Source organism: Manis pentadactyla, chromosome 19 (assembly GCF_030020395.1).
Source record: "Manis pentadactyla isolate mManPen7 chromosome 19, mManPen7.hap1, whole genome shotgun sequence".
Taxonomy (NCBI): domain Eukaryota; kingdom Metazoa; phylum Chordata; class Mammalia; order Pholidota; family Manidae; genus Manis; species Manis pentadactyla.
Window position 1 is genome coordinate 9,867,761 of NC_080037.1, and position 24,292 is coordinate 9,892,052.

At 50.0% G+C, this 24,292-nt stretch overlaps 1 protein-coding gene across 2 annotated transcripts in view; it reads left to right on the top strand.

The window, feature by feature from the left end:
• The first annotated feature begins 258 nt into the window (after window positions 1-258).
• IQGAP3 (IQ motif containing GTPase activating protein 3) overlaps window positions 259-24,292 on the top strand; it is a 37,501-nt gene continuing 13,467 nt past the window's right edge. For both annotated transcript variants that reach the window (XM_036922542.2, XM_036922544.2), the window contains exons 1-22: window positions 259-339; window positions 2,521-2,608; window positions 6,528-6,684; window positions 7,341-7,418; window positions 8,611-8,687; window positions 9,430-9,497; window positions 9,588-9,701; window positions 9,950-10,128; window positions 10,585-10,660; window positions 11,236-11,399; window positions 11,901-11,988; window positions 13,608-13,771; window positions 15,203-15,360; window positions 16,770-16,891; window positions 16,974-17,137; window positions 18,455-18,545; window positions 19,404-19,571; window positions 19,656-19,795; window positions 19,904-20,074; window positions 23,072-23,155; window positions 23,320-23,391; window positions 23,487-23,556. In XM_036922542.2, coding sequence (XP_036778437.2) covers window positions 303-339; window positions 2,521-2,608; window positions 6,528-6,684; window positions 7,341-7,418; window positions 8,611-8,687; window positions 9,430-9,497; window positions 9,588-9,701; window positions 9,950-10,128; window positions 10,585-10,660; window positions 11,236-11,399; window positions 11,901-11,988; window positions 13,608-13,771; window positions 15,203-15,360; window positions 16,770-16,891; window positions 16,974-17,137; window positions 18,455-18,545; window positions 19,404-19,571; window positions 19,656-19,795; window positions 19,904-20,074; window positions 23,072-23,155; window positions 23,320-23,391; window positions 23,487-23,556 — 2,530 coding nt within the window. In that variant the 5' untranslated portion in view covers window positions 259-302. The remainder of the gene's footprint in view (window positions 340-2,520; window positions 2,609-6,527; window positions 6,685-7,340; window positions 7,419-8,610; window positions 8,688-9,429; window positions 9,498-9,587; window positions 9,702-9,949; window positions 10,129-10,584; window positions 10,661-11,235; window positions 11,400-11,900; window positions 11,989-13,607; window positions 13,772-15,202; window positions 15,361-16,769; window positions 16,892-16,973; window positions 17,138-18,454; window positions 18,546-19,403; window positions 19,572-19,655; window positions 19,796-19,903; window positions 20,075-23,071; window positions 23,156-23,319; window positions 23,392-23,486; window positions 23,557-24,292) is intronic.

A 24,292-nucleotide genomic window follows, 5' to 3' on the forward strand; every position in this document is an offset into this window, starting at 1 on the left:
CCACCTCAAGTTAACCGGACCATAGAATACTATAAAAGGTGGCGCGGGGTTAATGGAGACACTAGGGGTAAATTAAAACGGCGAAAGCAGGGGCAAGGCCTACTTGAAATGAGGCGGTTTAGCAATGAAGGTGCCCTAGAGGAATAGCAAAATAGCCGCCGGAAGTTGGAGGCGCCCCTCCGCAGCCTAGAACTACAAGTCCCAGGAGTCCCTGCTCCGCATACCAGAAGTGCCTTGTCGGACTCGGCGACAGTGAGGGGCGGTGGCCCAGCGGCGGGAGATTCAAACCTGGAAGGAGGAACATGGAGGGCAGAGGAGCGGGCCCGGGCCGGGCGGTGTGTGAGTGCCAGAAGGGGCCGTGGAGGGTCCAGAGTGGTGCCACTGGGTCAGGGGCTTGGCAGCCCGGGGGAGGGTGGGCGAGGGGTGGGCGCGGGCTTGCCAGGCAAGGGACTGCGGGGCGGTGCTCGGTGCAGGTGGAGCACTCAGCGCCGATTCCTGCGAGCTGGAGTGGAACCGTGAGCAGAGAAACGCCCCGACCTTCTGCTGCGCTTCAAAGCTTACAAAGAGTTTCCTCCCTTATTCCAAATTCTGGCGCTCTGGCTCCGGGAGAATGTGGGTGGTCTGGACGGCCCCTTAAAATCCCGCGGTTACCGATAGCAACAATACTTGTAGGCGGGCAGGACGCCTAGAGACTGGGGGATCCTTGGCTTTTTGGTGCCACTTTGAAATAATGCCTCGCAGTCTTCAGAGTGTCGAAATTATCCGGGAAGAATGTTTAAAATGCACATTCCTGAGCCCTATCCCAGAGCTTTCAGCGCCAGTAGATATGGATTGGGGCCCATAATCTGCATTTCTAACAAGTACGACTGGGCTTCTTCCCTCACTTGTGATGCGGGTCCACGGACCACAGTTACAAAAACACTGCTTTAGAAAGAGACTGGGGTCGGAAGGATGGGACGGCAGAAAGGTTTCCACCTGACCTGAATGGAAGGCAAAATTCCTTCTTCCACCCCCTATCCCTTCCTCTCCATTAGGATCCAAAAACCATTGTCCACTTCCACTGATCCGTTGAAGGAAAGCTAGTTCCAGACCTGAGAAGGTCAGGAAAACGGATTTTTTTTTAGACTCCCGTGTGTATATGTACAAAGTCCCTCCCATCTCTCACAGTCCTCAATTCATACCTCTGAGGTGATGTCATTCACTTTACCGGTTTATTTTCCATGCTTAGCAACTAACACTTGTTCCTTGTACACCCACCCCCTTGGAGGAACTGATGGATTTCCTGCGATTGGCTAGTGCTTTCAAATCTGACTGTGGAAGGGTGTGTGTGTGTGTTTTAACTTAACTGCCAATTCAAATAAACCCTGCCTCTCCTCCAAATTATAATGCAGGATATGCAACATGAGGAAATAAAGAGTGGGATTGACATTCAGTTCTGAGTCAAAGGCAGATTGACTAAGCTCTGTCTCTTTTCAAGCCCTCTGAATTAATTTTCTTGGTGTATGTGTGTAACTTTCTGTCATCCTGTGTGATTTTTTTCCCTTAGAGACTAGAGAGATGGGGGAGAGGAGAAGGGAGAAGGATAAAGGGGGGCTGTGGCTAAGGCAGAATATGGGTGCCATCTGAGTTAAGGATTCCCTATTCTTGAGTTTGGTCATCAGAGTATTGTCTTCATTTTATTTAGCTTGGAGATTATTTTTCTCCTCAGTTGACCTATGTCAAAAAGACAGTAAAGATACCTTTGTGATCTTTTAAAATGCTGTGTCTTTCCATTTAATCCCAAGTGAGTGACCTTTTTCATGTTGTTACCTTAGTTGAACTGCCTTTCCCCCTTTTCTGCCTACCCATTCTTTAAGATTCTACTCATAGGTAGAATCCTTTGCTTTCCTCTGCTGCTTCTATAGACTACCCATGGCTGTAATCACACCTATCACATTAGGTTGGAGATTTTTACTCACATGTTTTTCTCTTCTAGTAATAATCTCTGTATTTCTTGAAAGTAGGGGGTCCACTAGCCTGACATATATATAGGAGGTATTGAATAAATGAATGACTGTTGAATGATGAGTCCTAGTTGGTTCTGCTAAGCCTCTGGGAGAATACCTGAGGAGGATGACCCAAGTCCAGTTCTTGGAGAACTCAGAGTCTAATTAGGGATAAAATTAGGAGCTAAGTTCCCAGCCAAGGAGGGATCTGGACATCTCTGCTAGAAGGCACTGAGGGAAGCTGTGAAATAGATGTGGGAAGGAGGTCAGGAAGCCAGCTGCCAAGAGAGGAGAAGGAGCCCCTCCTATACAGGAGGAATCCTCTGGTAAAGGGTGGAGAGGCCATCCTTTAACATGGTACTCACGGGTTCACTTTAGTGGATAGGAGAAGATTGGAACCCAGGGTGTTCTGGGAAGGGGAGGCCAGATGTGTGGAGATACCAGCTCTCTGAGCAGAGTTGCCTAAGAAAGTCAGGTAAAAAAGAAGCTTCAGTGCTATGTTACTTCATTGACTGTACCCCCTTTCATCCCTCAGATGAACGCCTCACAGCGGAGGAAATGGATGAGCAGAGGCGCCAGAACGTCGCTTACCAGTACCTGTGCCGGCTGGAGGAAGCCAAGCGGTGAGTTGAGGGGCTGCCTCTTTGTGGTCCCCTTTCCCACCCTGCCCTCCCAGGCACCTGCCCCCAAAGCAAATTCAAAAGGACAAGAGTCCATTCCATGGGAAAAGGAGAGTTGAAATAGCTTCTTTTTTTAAAGAAGACTTGATTTTTTTAGAGCAGTTTTAGGTTCACAGCAAAATTAAGAGGAAGATACAGAGATTTCCCATATACCCGCCCCCCAACATGCATAGCTTTGCCCATTGTCAACATCCCCCACACATCATCACCCAAAGTCCATAGTCTACCTGAGAGTTCACTCTTGGTGTTCCACATTCATGGGTTTGGGCAAATGTATAATAACAGGCACCCATCATTATTGAATTATAAATGTAGACAAAATGGTGTTAACATTAACAATGAGAGTAAATGCAAGTAGAATACAGGGCCCATTAAGGAAATAGGGTCTATGCACTCCTCTTCCAGGAAACTGACTATTCTTAAAAGAACCTTAAACTTTGTATTCTGTCAAACCATAAACATCCTGGACAAATATCTGCTGCTTGCAACAAAGTGGACTTTTCACCTAGTGAATTACCTTAGCAACTAATTAGGTATAGATAAAAGTAGGTTATGGTATCTTTAGCCTATTATAATTCTTTCAAAACAACTCATGTAAGCCCTTTCAAGTTCCCCTTGTTGCCTTTAAAAACCCTAAAGAGTGCTTACATTTGGGTTTCCTCACACACCTGTGTTTGGGATTGCAATCCCTGAGATGCCAAATAAACATAACTGTTTTATAGCTTTGCCTGTTTTGGTCAGCAGTATCATAGTTTCACTGCCCTAAAAATCCTGTGCTCTGCCTATTCATCTCTCCCACCCTTACCCCCAGCAACTGCTCATCTTTTTACTGTCTACACAGTTTTGTCTTTTCTAAAATGTCATATACTTGGAATCATACACTATATAGACTTTTCAGATGGGTTTCTTTCACTTAGTAATATGCTATTTGAGGTTCCTCTGTATCTTCTCATGGCTTGATAGCCCATTTCTTTTCCGTGCTGAATAATATTCCATTGTATGGATGTACCATAGTTTATTCATTCACCTACTGAAGGACATCTTGGTTGCTTCCAAGTTTTAGCAATTCTGAATAAAGCTGCTATAAACATCCATGTGCAGGTATTTGTGTAGACTTAAGTTTTTAACTCCTTTAGGTGAATTACAAGGAGTGTGATTGCTGGATCCTATGGTAAGAACGTGCTTAAGTTTTGTAAGAAACCACCAGTCTCCTAAAGTGGCTATGCCATTGTGTATTTCCACTGGCAAAGGATGAGAATTCTGTTGCTTCACATCCTTGTCAGCATTTGATGTTGTCAGTGTTCCAGATTTTGGGCATTGTAATAAGTATGTAGTAGTATTTCATTGTTATTTTAAGTTACATTTCCCTGATGACATGTGATGTGTAGCATCTTTTCAAATGCTTATTTCCCATCAGTATATCTTCTTCAGTGAAGTGTCTGTTAATGGCAGTGTTTGGCCCATTTTTAAATCTGGTTACTGTTTTTCTAGTTGTTGAGTTTTAAGAGTTCTAATCCTTTATTAGATGTGTCTTTTGCAAATATTTTCTCCCAGTCTGTATCTTGTCTTCTCATTCTCTTGACATTGTCTTTTGTAGAACAGAAGTTTTTAATGAAGTCCACTTTATCAATTATTTCTTTCAAGGATTGTGCCTTTGATGTTGTATCTAAAAAGTCATTGCCATATCCAAGGTCATATAGCTGTTGTCTTCTAGGAGTTTTATATTTTGGTATTTTATACTTAGGTTAATGATCCATTCTGAGTTGATTTTTGTGAAGGGTGTAAGGTCTATGGATTGATTGTTTTAGGTCTAAATATCTAGTTGTTCTAGCACCATCTGTTGAAGAGGCTATCTTTGCTCCATTGTATTGCCATTGCTTCTTTGTCAGAGATCGATTGACTATATTTATGTGGGTCTGTTTCTGGACTCTATTCTGTTCCATTGATCTGTCAATTCTTTCACCAGTGCCACAATGTCTTGATTACTGCAGCTGTCAGATAGTATTAGTCCTTCAATTTTGTTCTTTTCCTTCAATATTGTGTTGGTTCTTCTGGGTCTTTTGCCTCTTCATGTAAACTTTATAATCAATATGTCAATATCTTCAAAATAACTTGCTGGGGATTTTGTTCAGGATCGCATTGACTATAGATCAAGTTGGAAAGAAGTAACAGGTTAATAAGATTGAGTCTTCCTATCCATGAATATGGAATATCTCTCCATTTGTTTAGTTTTTCTTTGATTTCTTTCAGAGTTTTGCAGGTTTCCTCATATAGATCTTATAGTTCTTTTTTTATACCTAAGTATTTCTTTTTCAGGGGGAGGGGAGTCTGCTAATATAAATGGTATTGCATTTTTAATTCCAAATTCCCCTTACTCATTGCTGGTATAGAAGAAAGTGATTGATTTTTGTACATTAACCTTGTATCCTGCAATCTTGTTATAACTGTTTATTAGTTCCAGGATTTTTTTTGTTGTGTTCTTTCAGATTTTCTACATAGATGATCACAGCATCTGCCAACAAAACATCACATCCTCATATCTCCCTACATACTTTAATACATATCTCTTAAGAAGAATGGACATTTGCTTACATAACTGTAGTGCCATTATAATACCCAACTAAATGATCCATTAATCCTTGGAAAACCAACCCAGGCCATTTTCATATTTTCCTGATTGTCTGAAAAAAATAATCAATTTTTATAGTTGGCTTATTCAAATAAGGACCTAAAAAAGTTCACATATTACATTTGGTTATTATGTCTCTTAAGTTTTCTTTAAGCTAGAACAGCCCACCTCCCCTTTTCAGTTCTTCATGTGATTGACTTGTTGAAAAAACTGGGTCATTTCCCCTGTAGAACATCCTACATTCTGGATTTATCTGTTTGCTTCCTTGTGTCATCCAACTTCTTTCTCTGTACTCCATGTTTCCTATAAATGGACATTGACTCTAAAGGCAGGATAAAAGCTTAATTCTTTCTTTTTGATCAATAATATATTTTTAATGTTCTCCAAAAAGGGAAGGAAGAGATAGACAGGAAATCAAGTGTCTATGTCAGGGAAGGCATGAAGTGAAGTGTAACTGGTTCTCTCTTTGAAAACAGACTTTCTTATAGTCTCTAATATGTGGACAGGTTTGGAGATCCCATATGAGGAACCCTCATTATCTCCTTCATACAACCATCAGCAATAATAATACTTTACATTTATCTTCAGTGTTTTCACATTGATCAGCTCATTTAATCTTGGCATCTGCCCACTGAAGCAGGAAGGAGAGCAGGGTATTATTTTCATTTTGCAGACTATGCACCTGAGACTTGGAGAGGTGAAGTAGGGGAGATGGTGTGGAAAACAGGTTTTTTGACTCCAAGGGCTCTGGCCCTTCTGCCCCTTTGTGCTGCTCCCCTCCCATCAACCCTGGGGGTTCCCCACCACCCTCATCATCATCAAAGCTGGTTTGTGAGCTGTGTAAGTCATTCAGGCAGACATGACCTTTCTGTGCCTGGGTTCTCAGAGAACATGCAGAATGAGAGAAGTGAGCAGATTCAATTTGGTTCAACGGTCCAATGCATAATCAGACTGAGTAGGAGGTTATATCATGTAACAGGTGTCAGCTGGCTTGAGCTTCACTGAAGATGGGCAGGTTCAGGTTCTGTCAGGGAAGATTTTTCTGGGGTGGGTGGGGGCTGAGGTTTGACCAGTGCAGGTGTTTGGGGCAGCTTGGGACAGGATAGAAACAGCCTGGTACTGGGCAGGAACGGGAATTGGGAGAGAGGGAGGAAGGTCCTGTGGTTAGAATGAACTGCCGTGGCCTGCTGGAGCAGGTGAGAAGGTGCTCTCGTGCTGCTCTCGTGCTCCCAGCTGGATGGAGGCCTGCCTGAAGGAGGAGCTTCCTTCCCCGGTGGAGCTAGAGGAGAGCCTTAGGAACGGAGTGCTGCTGGCCAAGCTGGGCCACTGTTTCGCACCCTCCGTGGTTCCCTTGAAGAAGATCTATGATGTGGAGCAGCTGCGGTATCAGGTGAGGAATACAGGTCTCTACTTTCTACCTTGTTCTTCTCAAATTTACCTTTGTCCTCAAAGCTGTGAGAGTAGGGTGACTGTACTTATTCACCTGGACTCTTCTGAGGGTGAAAGGGGACACTACTAATCACTGCACTGGGACAACCGCTTTCAATTGGTGACTGTCAGCCAGGCGGTGGGTACTATCCTTAGTAGGAGGGGACACTTGCTAGGTGGGCCGTGAGATGCCCCTGAGATGAGACTTCTCAGCAGCCTCTTCTCCCCTCAGTCTACACTCAGGCTGTGCGCTTTGGCACCTTGAAGGTGCTTCCTGGGCATGCTGCCCCTTCCCTGTGCTCTAGCCAGCCCGACCCTCTGCTCCTTCCCATCCCAGCTCCAGGAAGCTTTTCTAGGAAGCCTTTTCTTTTCCCCTTTTCTAGGAAGCCTTACTAGATTGTTAATCCCACCCCTGTGCCATCCTTCCCAAATGACCTGCTGGGTCATCCATTGCTGGTGGTCTCTCTCTGTGTGTCTCTGTCCTGGGGGATCGGAGACCCAGAGGGCAGGATCCCCCAGCTCCCCCTGCACTTTGCATCTCCAGGCTGTGGTCTGGGCTCTGCCTACAGGGAACCCTGAGAACTGTGAACTAGATTCTTTTCTTCCCTTCCCTTTCAGGCAACTGGGCTGCATTTCCGTCACACAGACAACATCAACTTTTGGCTGTCTGCAATAGCCCACGTCGGCCTGCCTTCGGTAACACTGGGCTCAAGATCCGGGCTCATCTCTACTCTTTGTCAGTCCCCCCAGCCTCACCCCCGCCACACACGCGCTTTACCTTCCTGGGACCCATTAGCTCTCACTGCGTGTGTCTTCTAAACTAACTTAATCTAAGGACTTAAGTTCTCTGGAGCTGTGTGTCTTTGAACCATGTTACTTGGTCTCTGCTGCCACTCACCTGTGGGTAAGAGAAGTAAAGGGAGGCGAAGGCTCAAGTCGCATTGTTCCCATTAGTCATTGCGGCCCTGTGCAGTGCAGGAGATGGACCTCATATTCTTCCATCAGATTTCATAGCACGCAGCAAAGGCCTACCAAGTCTATTCCTGGGTGGTGGATGTGGAGTGTGGGCCCAAGACCCCAGCTGAACACATGCTGCGTGTCCTCTTACTTTTTGAATCTCAGTTTGCTTCTCATCTGCACAATGGGGATAGTGATCCTGTCCTGTCTACCTGATACGGTTGTCAGGAGGATTACAGGATCTGTGTGAATTCCCTTTGTGAACAAGGAAATGGCAGTAAAGAAAGATGCTTTGTGGGGAGGAAGGAGCAGTAGAGGCCATGTGTCCTCAGTGAGGCTGAAACACTTTTGAGTCTCTGGATTTGGTCCTTTCTTATGAATCTAAAGTAACCAAGATGTATTGAGATTAGACCTCATTATAGTCATCAGGTGGCATGGGAAGCCAGGCTGGGGCAGCTCAGTTCTTAGAGGAGCCCCACTGGTCAGAGGCCTCTGGCTTCGAGCCAGGGATGCCCTCGCCCTTTGGGATCCTTGGCAGTGTGTGCCTCATTGGGCCCTGTGGGAACATGGCCAGATCTCAAACATGCCACCTTTCTGGCGAGAGTCCATAGTAGGGGCCACAAGCTCCCTTGTCTCCAGGACGACTAGGGGACCCATTTCCCCGGGAGGATATGGCCTGCATCCTATAGCCTTGATAGCCTTGTCTGGTGTCTGGTTAATCTGAGGCTGTGTGTGGCTCAGTATGCGTCCCCAGTGCCTTTCTCACGCTGAGTGCATTGGGGAAAGTGGTTGGGGAAACTGACCTAAGACCTCCAGGCAGCAAGGGTGCACACCCCAGGTCAGATAGGATGCCCCCTTCCTCAGCCCCCTCTGCATATCTGGTATTGCGTAAAGGTCTCCAATGGCAGTAACCAGCTGGTTTCCTCCCCAGACCTTCTTCCCAGAGACCACCGACATCTATGATAAGAAGAACATGCCCCGGGTGGTCTACTGCATCCACGCACTCAGGTGAGTGACCCCAAACTTTTGTCATCCAGGTTCCTCTTAGTGGATGCCAACAACCGACCAAGAGATGCTGCAGCAGGAATGTTGGGAGGTAGACCAGAGGGAACTCTCCTCAGGAGAAAGATTTCAGATTCGTGTAGTTGTGTTAGATATATGCATATTTATGGGCACATGTATGTGTGACCTTTGTGGGTGAAGGAAAAGGGCAGGCAGGGAAGGGTCTTCAGCTTGAGACTGAGGGGCAAAGGAATCAGCAGGGCCCGTCAAGTGTCACATCCAAGTCACTCCGTGTGAACGGTGAAGGCTGTTTGGTTATACTCCTGACCAGCTATCAGCAGCCAGGTGGCTAAATCATAGAAAGTGATTGACTGGTTTCTGTGCCCACCATGTCATCTCTTCCTGACTTCATTTCTCAGGTCCTTTCAAGCCTCTGCGCCTCAGCTCAGTGGGTCTCTGCTTGCTATGTCCTTCCCGCCCTCTTTCTCCATCCAGTGACCTGCTATCACAATGTGCCTTCTCTGTGAAGCCTTCCCGATCCCTCCAGGCTTCCCTTAGCATCTTATTTATCTTCTATAGCACTTGCCTTGGGCCAGCTTCCAATGACTTTGCTCTCTATGGATTGGGGGTGACTCGAGGGCAGGTGCTGAGTGTTCTTCATTTCCAAGTCCCCATAATATCTCCTGCAAACCCATTATGAGTAGTGTGTCAAAATGAATAGGTCCCAATGCCTTCCATTCTTTCCCAGTCTCTTCCTCTTCCGGCTGGGATTGGCCCCTCAGATACATGATCTGTATGGGAAAGTGAAATTCACAGGTAAGTTCAGCTCCTTCCCTAACCACCACAGTTTTGGCAGGGATTTGGGGGTTCTGGACCTGATAAAGAGCACCTGTGGTTTCATTGCAGCTGAGGAACTCAGTAATATGGCCTCTGAACTGGCCAAATATGGCCTCCAGCTGCCTGCCTTCAGCAAGATTGGGGGCATCTTGGCCAATGAGCTCTCCGTAGACGAGGCTGCAGGTAGGAAATGAGCCCTGCCCTGCTAGGGGTAGGCTCAGGGAGAATGGGAGGACTCTTAGCCTCCGTGCCTTGGCTGGATTCTGGATACCTCCCATCCATGGGCAGGGCCATCTGGCTACCTGGTTTGGTTTGCCTGGCCCTGTGGGTGGGAAAAGGGGATGGTGTCAGAGTGGCCTGCAGCTGGTTGTGCTGCCACTGGTCTGGGGTTTGTTCTGGCCTCCTGACCTTGTTTCCCTATCCCTTCGCAGTCCATGCAGCTGTTCTTGCCATCAATGAGGCAGTGGACCGAGGGGTGGTCGAGGACACACTGGCTGCCCTGCAGAATCCCAGTGCTCTGCTGGGGAATCTTCGAGAGCCTCTGGCAGCCATCTATCAGGAGCTGCTGGCCCAGGCCAAAATGGAGAAGGCTGCCAATGCCAGGAACTGCGTAAGGAGGGGCTTGGAGTGCAGGAGGTGAAAAGCTGGGTGGCCTGGAAAATCTCGAGTCAAACCAGGATTCGTATCTAGCCTGTCTCTAGGTTCCAAAGTTGCTTGGAGAGACTGTCATTTGTCAGTTATTTTAGAGAAATAGGGGAAGAACTAATGAAAGTCCAGAAGAGAAGATAGGAGAGAGGTTCTGGGGGGATGGATCTTCAGGGAGGGCTGAGAGAGACTCAAATGTGGAACTGGATGAGGTTGGACTGGAGATTCCAAAGGGTGGTTTGATTTAACTGCGTCAGTGCCAGGGGGTTGGATCCCATGATTTCCCCAGATTGCTTCTGACCAGACTGACCTTTGGCCTTGGGAAGACTCCCAGAAAAAGAAATGGGTACAAACAGGGAGGGAAGAATAGGAGAAGATGGAATCGGCTTCCCAGATGCCCCTCTCAGTGTGGTTTTTTCAGGATGATGAGGGCCAGGATATCTATGACTGCTACCTGACTCAGGCTGAAATCCAGGGCAACATCAACAGTGTCAACGGTAAGAGAGAAGCCAGGAGAGGTCTCGGTGGTACTCTCAGGGTAAGCTCCTGCCTTGGGAAGTTTGGGGATGGCTGTCAGTCCAGAAGACTCTTTGGCCTCTCTTGGGCCAACCCTTGTCTCAATGGAAGATCAAAATCAAGGCAGTGTGTGCTCTGCTTTATAATGATCAAAGTCTAGAAACATGGTCCCTGTCAAGGGAGCTCCTGTTTGAATGGAGACCCATGGAGAGGACAGAGGCCATTGGTGCTAGAGTAGTTGAACTGGGGTCCTTTAAGAAGGGGGTATGGGGAATGGAAGGGGGAATGGGGAGATCAGGGCAGAAGGGGCTGCTCGAAGGCTCCGGATGGGTATCTGCCTACTTGGTCAGGATATCCTCAGGGCCTGGGATGGTCAGACACGAAGGCTATATAGATTGAGCTGAAGAATTTGGGCTGGACCAAATGGGCCTCAGGAACCCAGGGGGCAGAGATGGGGATAATTCTGGGCAAGAGGAGGGCAAATTCCTAGGGCTGGGCTGGGGACAGTAAGGGGCAGCTCTCACACTGCGCATTCTGGGGTCTTGGTTGTTTTCAGTCCATGGAGCTCTAGAAGTTGTTGATAATGCCCTGGAAAGACAGAACCCTCAGGCCTTGCTTGAGGCCCTCCAGGACCCTGCCCTGGCTGTGCGAGGAGTGAGGAGAGACTTTGCTGACTGGTACTTGGAACAGCTGAGCTCGGACAGAGAACTGAAAGCACAGGTCAGGCTCTGTCTAGTGCCTCTGGCTGACTATAGGGTGGGTGGGCCTCCTACTAAGGCATTACCTTGGTCATCTCTTTGTATTCACTGATGCTGACTACATGTTTAGATGCTTAAATCGCCTCAAGGCTCATGGGCTTCAGGGATCAGCCTCTGCCCTCTGAGAATCTCTCAGACTGGCCGGGGCCACCCAGGGGCGGCCCAAGAGACATAATATGCTCTATCACTGAACTGGGGCCTCAGCTTTGTGATCTTATTTTCTGTGCTGTTGACTCTCTCCCTGAATCTTTTTATGTTTGTGTTGCCCGTGTTGTTTTAGATGCTTGCTGGGTCAGAAAGAGCCAGAGGTTAGAGATGGGTTAATAGGATGGAGGGAGGGCAGGTTAGTCTACCTGAAGAGGAGCGCTGGGGTCAAGGGTGGGTGAAGCAGTGGGCCTGGGAACTCAAGCATGTTCATTGCTCCAGTTGGACTCTCTTGTACTGCAACTCATCCCCTTTCCAGGAGTTGGGCCTCGTGGAGCTTCTGGAAAAGGAGGAGGTCCAAGCTGGTGTGGCTGCAGCCAACATCAGAGGTGATCAGGAACAAGCCAGTAAGTCATCTCCAGGCTGAGGCCTGGCCTGGGTGTATCACTGACTCTTGGAAGAGAATCTAATACCTTTGCTGCCTTTGGTGTTGGGCAATGCAAATCTACCTGATTTTCCAGCCTGGCAAGAGACTTCTCCCCTCACATAGTGTGCCCTGTTCCTGCTTGCCTGGAGGGACACAGATAAGCTCATGAAGGCCTTAGAGATAATGACAGTCAGGCTGGACTCCCGGGGCAGGCAGTTTCCTTCTAGGCACTTCTGCTGTATTTTGACAGTTTCAACCTGCATGAGTTCCTTTAGCTTCTGAAGTGTAGTGATTTCCCACATGAGAGAAACTCATGATCAACTCAGTTTCCCTTAAAAACACTCTGTCCATTATAATATTTTACTAAAGAATGTGAGTTAGCGGTGTTCTTCCTGGGGAATCACTGTGTTGAGCAAGAGTGAAGAGGAGTACCAAGGCCCCTTGAGGTAGCCTGTGGATACCGGACCTGTTAGACCACTGCTTGACTCTGTCTTGACTTGCTGCCAGGCTTCAAGGTTGCTCAGTAACCCCTCACTTTTGTCTAACAGCTTTCGGTGCCAGCTTGCAGAGCCCCCAGACCACTCCTGGCTAACTGCTTGCCTTATCGCCCGGTTCATTCCTGCAGCCAGAGTAATGTCTCAAGCAAAGATCTGATCTGATCATTTTTGTTGAACATCTTCAAACCTTCACTGGTTCTTCCCCTATTTACTCTAGACTTTAGTCCCATCTCCTCCGCGCGGCAGATATTCCCCTTCTGAGTTCTCCCCCATCCCGTCTCTTCAACTCCCCACAGCCCGGCTGAGCCTGACAACCTGCTCTTCCTTGATTGGCCCCAGGCTTCCCTGCTGCCAGGCCTCTGGCCCTCTGGACACATTGTCCCACATTTTCACCTGTGGAAAGCAGGTGACGACATCCCCCAGCACTGCCTCCAGTGCTTCCCCTTCTGTGTTGTCTCCCTCTGCTCTCCCTAAGATCCCTCCTCTGCTGCATTTGGAGGAGGGGTAGGACCTCTGCCGTAAGCATGACAGCAGTGCGCCATAGGTATCAGTGTATCCTTACTTGTCGCCAGTAGATTGTGTGCTCCTTGATGCCAGTGCCCATATCTGCTTGGCATTTTATAAGGCCTGGCATTCGAAAACTAAAACTACATAGATGTGCCACGGGCCCATTTCAGGAGCTTACTCCCGCCCTTTGTGGCCTAACTGGCTCGCTGTTGGAGCTGGTTCCTCATGCCGCCGTGCTATCATCCAGGTTAGTTCCTGGAGCCCCTTCACTGACCTCATCTTAGTCACACTCCGTCGCCTCCTGTCAGTCTTGAGCTCGCCACCTTAGGAATTCACTTCCACCACAACAGCCGCTCCGTTACCTGCTGAGCTGCTCAACATCTAGGTCTGACACACTGCTTCTTCCAGAGCCTCTTCGTAAAGTGGCCCAGCCCCTTTTCCTCCTGAAATGCATTGTGAACCTAGCAGGACAGTTTTCAAGAGCAGTCACAAAGCCATTCCTTCTCAGAGATCCCCGGCAGGGGCCAGTTAGCCAGGAGAGGGTGAATGGCCCTGAATGCTCTGCCTGGGCAGCCTCTCTTCCTCCTCCCTGCAGTGCTGCGGGCTGTGCAGAGAATCAACAGAGCCATCCAGAGCGGAGTGGCGGCGGACACAGTGAAGGAGCTCATGCGTCCTGAAGCCCAGCTGCCTCCAGTGCACCCCTTTGCCTCAGCTGTGTACCAGCAGGAGCTGGAAGTGCTCCAGCGGCAGCAGCAGGGGGTGAGCCCCAGAAATGAAAGTCTATCTCTGGTTCCCCAGCAGCGAGAGGGATCTGAGCAGTCGGTCTGGGGGCACCCTTACATGCTGGCAAGAGATTCAGGGAAGGAGAGGGCTCCATCCTTGCCATCCTGAGCATGTTGTAATAGCTAATACCCTTGAGCAAATGCTGCTGTACCCACTAATTTAATCCCTAAAAGAACCCTATAAGCCGAGGAGTAGTTTTTCCATTTTAGAGATGAGGAAACAGGTGCAGATGGTAAGTAACTTGCCCAGCACAGCTCTTACTGGCAGTGCTGGGAGTGAGTGCAAACACGAATGTCCTTGAAGCCTGAGCTTTTAGTCACCTGCTGCCCCACCTCACTCCAGGCCATACAGCTTCTCTGGCAGTGAGGAGACAGGGCCCCCTGTTGGAACTTCCCAGTCTGTTGGAAGAGTTCAGAATACATCTGAGGGTCCAGACAGAGACACAGGGAGGGCAGAGTAGATGATGACAGTGGAAGACGACTTCAGACTAGAGAAATGGAGGGAACAGAGCTGCGGGGAGGTCTGGGAAGGCTTCCTGGGAGAGAGGAGACTCGAGAGAATCATACCCCATACCCATAGCAGGGACCACCCTTAAGAAGGGTACAGTTTCAACACTGGGGACTAGTACAAGGAAACATCAGCTAAGTAGTAAGAGGGAAAGCACAGTGAGAAGGCTGCAGACTCTGACTGCCCAAGCTAAACTCCAGCTCTGCTGCTTCCCAGCTATGTGACCTTGGGCAAGTTATTTACCTTCTCTACCCCTCTGTTCATATAAAAAATGGGAACAGTAATTGTATTTTCCCCATAGGATTGTTGTAAGGATTACACAAGTTAACATATGTGCTTAGAAATGAGCCTGGCATATATGTTTGAGCTATTATTATTCTCTGCAATATTCTGTGTGTAGAGGACAGGATGGGTGCTCCAGGCAGAGGGAACAGCATAAGCACATGTTTGAAAAGGAGAAGACTGGGCGGGAAAGTGGGGCCAGGGCCTCTTGGGTACGTGGTACAGCATGGAGGAGCCCACTTTGTCTTCTTTGTGTGCCCAGGGACCAGGAAGGAGATGGCAGAGCTCACTGGTTAGGTGTGGGCCCTGGAATCAGGCAGTGAGGTTAACTCAGATTACTTGACTTTGGGCTCATCTGTGAAATGGGGATGTTCATGGTACCTACCTCATTGGCTTGTTATGACAATTAAATGATAAAGTGTGTGAAGTACTTATACATTGCCCAGACTAAGCCTTCTCAACTACTAAGTATGATGAATGATTTAGTGAATGAATTAGGCCATTGGGGTTTTGGGACAGAGACTCTAGGATATAGGAGAGTCTTGGGGGGCAGCATGGCAGGTAGGCCCCCAGGCCCTTCACCGGGCCATGTGGGATGTGGTCCTCCCCCTGTTGTAGGAGCTCAGCCAGGAGGAGCTCTTTGTGGCTGTGGAGATGCTCTCTGCTGTGGTCCTGATCAACCAGGCCCTGGAGGCCAGGGATGCCAGCAGCTTCTGGAACAGTCTGGTGAACCCTGCCACGGGCCTGGCCGAGGTGAAAGGAGAGAATGCTCAGCGGTAAGAACGGTTTAGCCCCATGTTGGGAGTGAGCAGATGGAGGGAATGGACCCAAGGCTCGGAGTTCTTCTGCTTGGAGCTCAGCCTTCTGCATGGTGCCCTGTCCTTGGGCCCGGGCCCACCCTCCGGGTCTGTTTGCAGTTCCTTGGCCTGTTCCTCCTAGGATTGGTGGGTTCAGTCATTCCCCTTTCCTCCATTTATTCTTTCTTTCATAGCAGAGGTGTGAGTACCCAGTCGCATGCCAGATATTGGGACTCGGAAACAACAGTGAACAAAACATTCCTGCTCTCTTCAAACTTACACATTAGTAGAGGGAGACAGACAAAAATTAAGCACATCAAATGATTAGAAAAGATGAAGAGCTATGGCAAAAGTAAAACAGGGCAAAGGATATAAAGGGTGGGGACATGGTAGGATGGCTGGTTTGTTTTATAATGTATGGTTAGGATGGTCTCTGGTAAGGGGGTCATTTGAGAGAGACCCGAAGGGCATGAGTGATTGTCGAGGCTGTTGGGCACAGGCCCTAGAAAGAAGTGGGCTTGGTGTGCTCAAAGAACCCCGGGAAGCGGTGTGGCCGAATGGAGGGAGGAAGGGAGAAGAGTGGGAGGTGAGGCGGCAGCGGCCACACCATGGAGGCCTCTGGCTTTTACCCCGAGTGAGGAAGGAGCCACGGGAGGTTTTGAGCAAGGAGGGAGACGATCTGACCTACTTTTAACAGGATGACTTTGGCTGCTGGGCTCTGACTCGTCTCAGGGTTAGAGAGGGAGAAACAGGAGACCTGTCCGATGTCCACTGGAGTAGTCCAGCGAGGTGGCGTGAAGGCTTGGCCTAGCGCCGTAGCAGTGGAGGTGGTGGGGAGGAGTCAGATTTATGTGCATTCTGAAAGCTGACAGGATTCGGTTACACTGTGGACATAGGGTGTGAGGGAGTGAAGTCGGGTATGACCCCAAGATTTTTGTCCTGAGAGGCTGGAGTGAATATTTACCGAAACGGGGAAGACTGTGGGAGGTGCAGGTTGAATGGGGGGAGTCAGGAGTTCAGGTGTAAGCTGTGGGGTCTGACGTGTTTATCAGGGATTCATGTGGCGATACCGAGGTGGCAGTTGGTATTGTGAGGTGTGCTTTTGGGAGTCATTAGAATATGGTGTCTCAGGCCATGCGATGAGATCACCTAGGATGTGAGTGTAAATTAGAGAAGCGGTCTGAAGACAGGCTTGGGGTACTCCAATGTTAGAGGTCAGGGAGGACCGCGCAGAGGAGGCTGAGAAAGAACAACCTGTGAGGTCGGAAGAGAACCAAGAGAATGTGATGTCCTGGAGGCCAAGTGAGTGTAGCGGTTCAGGATGTCCCTTGACTTCTGGCTGACAATGCACATGCTGCTCACGTCATTCTCTCTCACCCTGCTGCCAGTTACTTCGATGCTCTGGTGAAGTTGCGACAGGTACGTGGAGTGAATGGGGCCGCCTTGAGCTGGAACGACCTGCAGGCCACCGTGAGCCAGGTCAACGACCAGGTCCGGGAAGAGACCGATCGTGAGTGGAGTCCAGGGCTGGGGGAAGATGGCCCGCTGCGGGCAGTCTGGGCTCTCTGCCCACCTAGATCTCTCTTTCCCAGAGGTCCTTGCAGTCAGTCTTATCAACGAGGCTCTGGAGCAGGGTAACCCTGAGAAGACCCTGTCCGCCCTTCTGCTTCCCTCGGCTGGCCTGGACGACATCAGCCTTCCTGTTGCCCCTCGATACCATCTCCTCCTTGTGGCAGCCAAAAGACAGAAGGCCCAGGTGACGTTTGGGCTGGTTGGGTTGGTCACCAGAGCAGGAGGAACGTCCCGCTTGGACGGAGCTGCGCCTAGTCTGCACCCTGCGAGAGCCCTGGTCTGATGGACGCAGGCCCTTCTGGGGGCAGATGGCAGGGGGTTCTGATCTGACCAGGGCACTGGGCAGAGCTCTAGCTGCCAGCATGAAGAGAATAGTGGGGGCCTTGTGCATGGGAAGAGCATAGGCCTGGGGACGAGAGAACTCGAGCTGAATTTCCTGCTCTAACACTTAGTGACCACGTGGTCTCCAGCAAATCCCTGATGTCTCTTAGCTCTACTTATTCATCCATAAAATACCACATGCCCTGGTTCTTACCTACCTCCTGGAATGGGGGTAAAAATCACATGAGTTGAAGAATGTGGCAGGGTTTTGAAGCTCTAATGCCCAGAGCATGTGGCATATGGGAAGTGCTGAGGGCTAGGCCTCCTGAGCCAGACTATTGGAGTTTGCATCCTGGCAGGCAGACCCTGCCCATATTCCTTACCCTTTCTGTGCCAGTTTACTCCAAACGTGTGATAATGAACTTACCTCAGAGTTACAGGGTTTAAATGAGATAATATCGCAGTAGTATTAGCTAATGCTGATTGAGTTCCCACTCTGTGCCAAGCATTGTTTTATGTGCTTTACAAGCATTGCTTCAGTGCTTTAGAGCACTGCCTAGAACATAGTACTCAATAAAATGTTAGTTTAGAAAGTCCACTCTATTGGTGAGGAAGGTTGGGAGGGAGTAGTCTTGGGTACGGGTTGGATGAGGCAAGAGAGGCAACAAGCCTGACATTGTGGCAGACTTGACCTGTGATCACATGTAGTCTTCCCACTACCTTACATGGTAGAGGAATATAGATCAGGTGGGACGGTGAAGGTCAGGATCAGGATCTGCCTGAGGGATGTGGGTTGAGGCTTAAGGAACTGGGGAGTAGGTGCACGTAGATGGAGTCTTGGGCGTGAGCTCTCCCTGGACATGGCTGAGCACAAGGGCAAGGGAGCAGGCTGCTGAGAGGATGGAGGATGCAGAGCATTTAAGAGGTTCAGGGGTGCTGTGCTTGAGCAGAGCTGATGCTCAGGCCAGCCTGAAAGTGGGATAGGACTGAGCCCTCCGAGCTGGGAGGTAGTCCCAGAGAGCCACAGGCTGTGCCCCTGCAGAGCAGGAGGTGGGGAGTGGACATTGCTGTCCCTTGGCTCGCGATGTCTGCCTGCAGTGTGGTTCCCCCCGCAGCTGGGCCTGGGGACATGGGGAGGCCAGCCTGGGCTCTCATCTTTTCCTGTCTCTCAACTCATCAGGTAACAGGGGATCCTGGCGCAGTGCTGTGGCTGGAAGAGATCCGCCAGGAAGTGGGTAGAGCCAACGAGGACACCAGCACAGCTCAGAGAAGTAAATGCCTGGGGTGGGAGTGGGATGTAGATGCAGGAGCGGAGGTGAGAGGGCTGGGGCAGGAAAGGAGGCGTGGGCTCCGCAGAAGTCCAGGTAATCAGGTCACCTCCCATCCCCTCTCTTTCAACCTTGGTGGGAAGGCGGGCCAGAATCCAAACAGGAGGGCTGCTGCTTGAATGGTAAGATGGATTTCTTAGCAGTCAGCTGGGCAGGAAATTCTCAGGGGTTGACAGCCCGTAATCCACCCACCTCCTCCCTCTGCCTTCCTGTGGCACTTACCCGCAACGGCAGCATGTGCAGCCAGGTGGTGGCCAAAAATCCATCCCATCTGCTGCTGGTAGCTTGAATTTGGGTTCTAACAGTACTGGCTAAGGAATGTTTAGTGTTGGAGGTGGAGAAGAGTGCTTGGCTTTGAGGAAAAGCAGGCCGGATCTCTTCAGATAGAGCCTGGTGCTCTGGCCGGAGTGCTTACAGTGTTAGTTCTCAGTTCTGGAGTCCCCCTGGCCGCCATCTGAGTGACTGGAAGGCAGGTGCCACACTTCTTGGACTTTATTCTCCTGCTAAAAAACTGTCCTGGGGTGGGGTCTCTGCCCAGCTGCTGCCTTTGAGCTTCTGTAGGAGCTGACTCCTTGCATCAAGCCCCAGCCCATCTGCCTGTTGCCTCCCGGGGCCTTCCTAGACTGCAGCCGTGGGCTGCTGCTTTTCATCTGCATCCATTCTAGGATGGTCCCTGTCCCCTCCGTCAGGCAGGGTGCCTTTGTGTTCTCCACTGAGTCCCTTCCTCCCCAGTGGACAGGACAGGTCCTGTGGGAGGGACTGAGGGAAGGACTGACCAGCCCCTCCTGCTGTGCTTCTCAGTGGCTCTTGGCATGGCCGCCATCAATCAGGCCATCAAGGAGGGCAAGGCGGCCCAGACGGTGCGGGTGCTACGAAACCCCTCCGTGGCCCTCCGAGGGGTGGTTCCCGACTGTGCCAACAGCTACCAGCGACTCCTGGAAGGTGCCATGGCAAAGAAGCAGCATCCAGGTAATGGCCCTACGCTCACCCTCTGCCTGCCCCAGCCACCTCTTGCCACCCCTGAGCCTTCTCTGCTCACTTGGCTCTGCTTAGGGGATGCAGCTTTCTGGGTTCAACATGACATGAAGGATGGCACCTCCTACTACTTCCACCTGCAGACCTTCCAGGGAACCTGGGAGCGACCCCCTGGCTGCCGCCTCAATACCTCCCACCTGACTCGGGAAGAGATCCAGGTTGGCAGTGACGTTGTGAGGGAGAGGATCGTGGATGGGGGATTCCCTGCAGAGAGGGTGCCCCTGTCCCGACCAGGGTACCACAGGCTCTCCCTCCTGCCTCCACAGTCAGCCATCACCAAGGTCACCGCTGCCCATGACCGCCAGCAGCTCTGGAAGGCCAACATTGGCTTCGTTATCCAGCTCCAGGCCCGTCTCCGAGGCTTCCTGGTTCGGCAGAAGTTTGCCGAGCGTTCCCACTTTCTGAGAGCCTGGCTTCCAGCAATCATCAGGATCCAGGTGGCAGCCTCTGGCTTTCTAAGTCTTCAAGACCTGGGATTTTCTGAGCTTCAGGGTTTCCTTCCTACTTCCTTTTTGCTGAGTGGAGTTGGATGGTGTGATGGCCTTTGAATAATAGTGGTTAAGAGCATGGATTCTAGAGCCTAGACTACCTGGGTTTGAATCCCAGCTCTACCACTTATTAGCTGGGCGACCTTAACAAGTAAGTTATTCTCTGACAGTTTCCCCATCTGGAAAATAGGAGTTTGAAAAGTGTAGCACCCACCATATAAGGTTGTTAGGAGAATTAAGCAAGGCAGTATCTAAAGTACACCTAAGCAGTGGCTGGTGGATAGGCAAGAACGTGGACGAGTGCTGGTTACTATTCTCATCATCACCGTCCAGAGGGTATGAGAGCTGCTTTTAGCCTCCACATGGGGAGACTGGAACCAGATTCGGTAAGACACCAGGGTGCAGACTCCCAGAGGACTTCCTGACTAGAATAGGAGTCGTCGAGAGGTGGTAGTGCCTAAACAGAAAAGGGGTGGCCCATCTCTTAGGGAAAGAAAACCTAACTTTTCTCTACAGCCAGCCCTTTCCATCTTAATTTTTCCAACCTCTGGATGGTCCACTGTAGCCTCTGAGATGGACCCACAAATAATTGGGACACACAGCCAGCTGGGAAGATAAGCTTCCGGCCCAGGCACTTTACAAGCCAGGAATGACGGGTGCTGAGCAAACAGGCCTTCCCAGGTAGATGTGACCTGGAGGGTCTCATGGAGATGTCGGCATTGTAAAGACACTTTATTTAATAAACATCTCTGAATGCCCAGTATCTGCAAAGGATGCCACTTGGTGCTGGGCAGGGGTGGGAGATGGGCGTGAGACACAGATGAGTGATCACGTCTCTCCCCTCACGGGAATGGGAATATAGTTGATGTTAGATGTAGGGGACACAAAGGCAACACCAGAGAACCCCGAGAGAGAGAGATGCACAGGCTGAGACTGTGATCTAGGACATGTGGGGTGGTAACTGAGAACTTAGGCTTCGGTGTCAGGCTGAAGTTTGCCTCCTAGTCCTAGCACTCTAGGATCCTACGACCTTGTGCACCTTACTTAAGCCCTCTCCAACATTCATTTTCCCCCTTCATAATAATGGTACTCCTCGTATGCTGATTGTGAGGACTAAGTAGGAAATCACAAGTAGCTGTTAGTGTGGTAGGCACTCCATTGGTATAGCATCATCAGATGTTAAACTTCAGGGAACTGGTCCCAGAAGTAAATGCAGAACTGTAGCAATTAGCATTTAGTGATCTGATCATAGGAATTCTTCCCTTCTGTGCCCACACTGGAATTTCACACCAACTCTAAAGCAGAAAAGTCCAGTGGGAGAGGGGATGAGAGAGGGCAGACTTGCTACTAACACTGGAGCTGTGCGGGCTCTGGTCTGGGTCCTGGGAGACAGGGGAAGAGAGGGGTGGCCCAGAGCTTCAGGCCACTTGTCTTCCAGATACAGGGAAGTGAGAGTGAGAAATGAGGCCGCTAGGATGTACTGGGACTAATCTCTCCTAAAAGCTCTGACCCTGACCATGACCAGAGTCCTGAATTCTGACCATTCAGATGAGAGGCATCCTCTATAAGGACGTATCACATGTGGTGGGTAGGGGGAAGAGCAGAGAGGGGACCCCTCTGCCTTTCACCACAGCAACTGTCCAGAAGGCAAGCCAGGTAGTACCTGGAGTAGGAGAGGCATGGATGGAGCTCCCTGGCTTCCCAACTTGCAGATGGACAGCTGGTATCATGGGCCAAGCTGCCTCATTTATATCCTTTCCCAGCACAGTGATGGCTGAAGCCTTAGGGGAAAGCCTGGCTGGGGGAGCTGGGAGGGTAGCTGGCTGCAAGGGGATGCTCTTAATGCACCAAACACCAACAATGTCAGTGGTAGGGAATCATCCAAGGCCGGAACCTGGGCCGCAAAAGACAGGAAGAATTTCAGCAGGTAGAGATAGAGCTGAAGGGAGGGGGGCGTAATCAAAGGTTCAGGGGCAGAAAATCATAAGGCATGTTTAGAAGAAAGGGAAATGTCTGATGTGGCTAGAATAATTAAGAAAGTAGGGAACCAGTAGAAAATCAGATAGGAGTGTGGGATCAGATGGTTGAGGACTTCTGGAAACTTTGGGGCTGAGAGAGACATAATCCAAGTGGTGCTTTAGGAAAAGTATGTCACACAAGCTTTGTATAAAAGGGAAGAGGCCCCTAAGCAGGAGACCAAAACGGAAAGGAGCCATGAGATTTGAGTTTTAGAGACCAAAGGGGTTGTGATTTATGGAGGAGATGGACCATTTGCAGCAAATCACCCAGGGGAGAGGCCATCAGACTGACAGCCGAATTACTGGAGATCTTGGAGGGAAGGTTTCCTTAGAGCTGGTGTTGGGAGCTGGGTGGTACAGTTGCAAAGAGAAGTGTAAGTTATGAGAGCATTAGTGCCTTGCTGCCCAGATGGCCACTGGCCCAGCTCTGTGCCTGTACACATTTTCCACCCAGGCGGCATGCGCCTCTCCAGACGGCATGGAGGGAGGATGGATGTGTGATAGTGTGTGGGTGGCCTCTAGATAGCTACCCGAGTGCCTGCTTTAGTGAGGTTGGTGAGCAGCTATGTGCTTTATTAATATACTTAAAGCTTGTATCTTATTGTTGCATTTCTGTGAGGAGGTGTTGGTTAGCATAGGTGTGCGTGTTTGTATAGTACACGTGTGTGTGTGTGTGTGTACGCGCGCGCACATATGTGTGTGCCGGGAGCAGGCATTGTGGCAGAGGGTATGGTTGGCTATGTACAATGTTTGGTCTCCCCTGTGAAGCTGGAAGTTCTTTGCGAACAAGGCCAGTTTCCCCTCGCCCGTCTACTTGCCCGCCTCCCAACCCCTTTGCCCTGGAGAGCCCAGGGCAAGGCTTCTCCTGCAGCCTCTCAGGCCCCCAGGGACCAGGCGGGGTCACTTCTTTCTTTCTCCTGATGCACAGGCTCTGTGGAGGGGTTACACACAGCGCAAGATTTACCTGAAACGGTTGCAGTATTTAAAAGCAAACCTGGATGCCATAATCAAGGTAGCTACCATGATTTGAGTGGATTTCTGTCTTTCTTGAAGGACCCTCTGAGAAAATATTTTAGTCTTCTCACTTCCTCATGACCTCTGGAGATGGCTAAGTGGGTCTGAGCCTGAGGGTGGGCTCCTGAGCCTGGAGCTCTAAGGCAGTGTGTCTTCTCTCAGATTCAGGCTTGGGCCCGGATGTGGGCAGCTCGGAGGCGATACCGGAGGCGTCTGGGCTACTTCCAGAAGAACGTGAGTGTCATCCTGCTCTCCCTGTCCCCATAACCAGCCTTTACCCATGATGCCAGGGCAGCCCACGACCCTTTTCCCTTCTGTGTTCATGGCAGGTTAAGTCCATTGTGAAGATCCAGGCGTTTTTCCGAGCTAGGAAAGCCCGGGATGACTACAGGATGTTGGGTAAGCTGGCTGGTCTCCCCTCTGTGGAATATTCCCAGTATTGGGGTGTGCATCTGATTAAAGAGGTCTGTCTAGGCTGCTCTTGGCTTCTGTCCTTAAGTCCAGAAGCCCAACTTGGAAGTACCCCTCCTTTTTGTGGAGTGGACTAGTGGTCCGTTTCCAAGTTCACCTCCAGCCCTGGGTTCCTGAAGAGGTAGTGCCCTTTCCTTTCTGGGCCTGTGGCCACAGGCTTCTCTTTGGCCGTGGGCACTTGGCCCATCTGCTTTTGGGTAGCCAGCTGCCTTCCCTCCTTATCTTTCCCCAGCCTGGCCCAGTCTACTTTCTGTCTTTCTGTTATGCTAATACCACGGCTCTGGCCATCTTTATCTTCTTTTCCTTCTCTTTAAAGTTTTTCTGGAATAATTTGTTTGTCCCAGCTCTGTCTCCCAATTTTATTAGCCCATTCTCCACTCAGCGCACCACCTCTGACCAGCTGTGTGGCCCTAGGCAGTTACTTCTCTTCCTTTTTGCCTCAGTTTTCACATGTATAAAGTGGACATGATAGCCCTATCTGTGGGGTTGTTAATTAAATGAGTTAATGTGTTGTATTCATCTACTTCAAGAAGCCATCAATATTGTCTTCCATTCTCCGATTCTTCACTCCTCAAAAATCCATCCTCCATGCAGCAGCCTGTCCGTGTGATCTCATCCCCCTCCTGCCAGTCCCCTGTCCACAGCTTCCAGGGCTCTCCGTGAC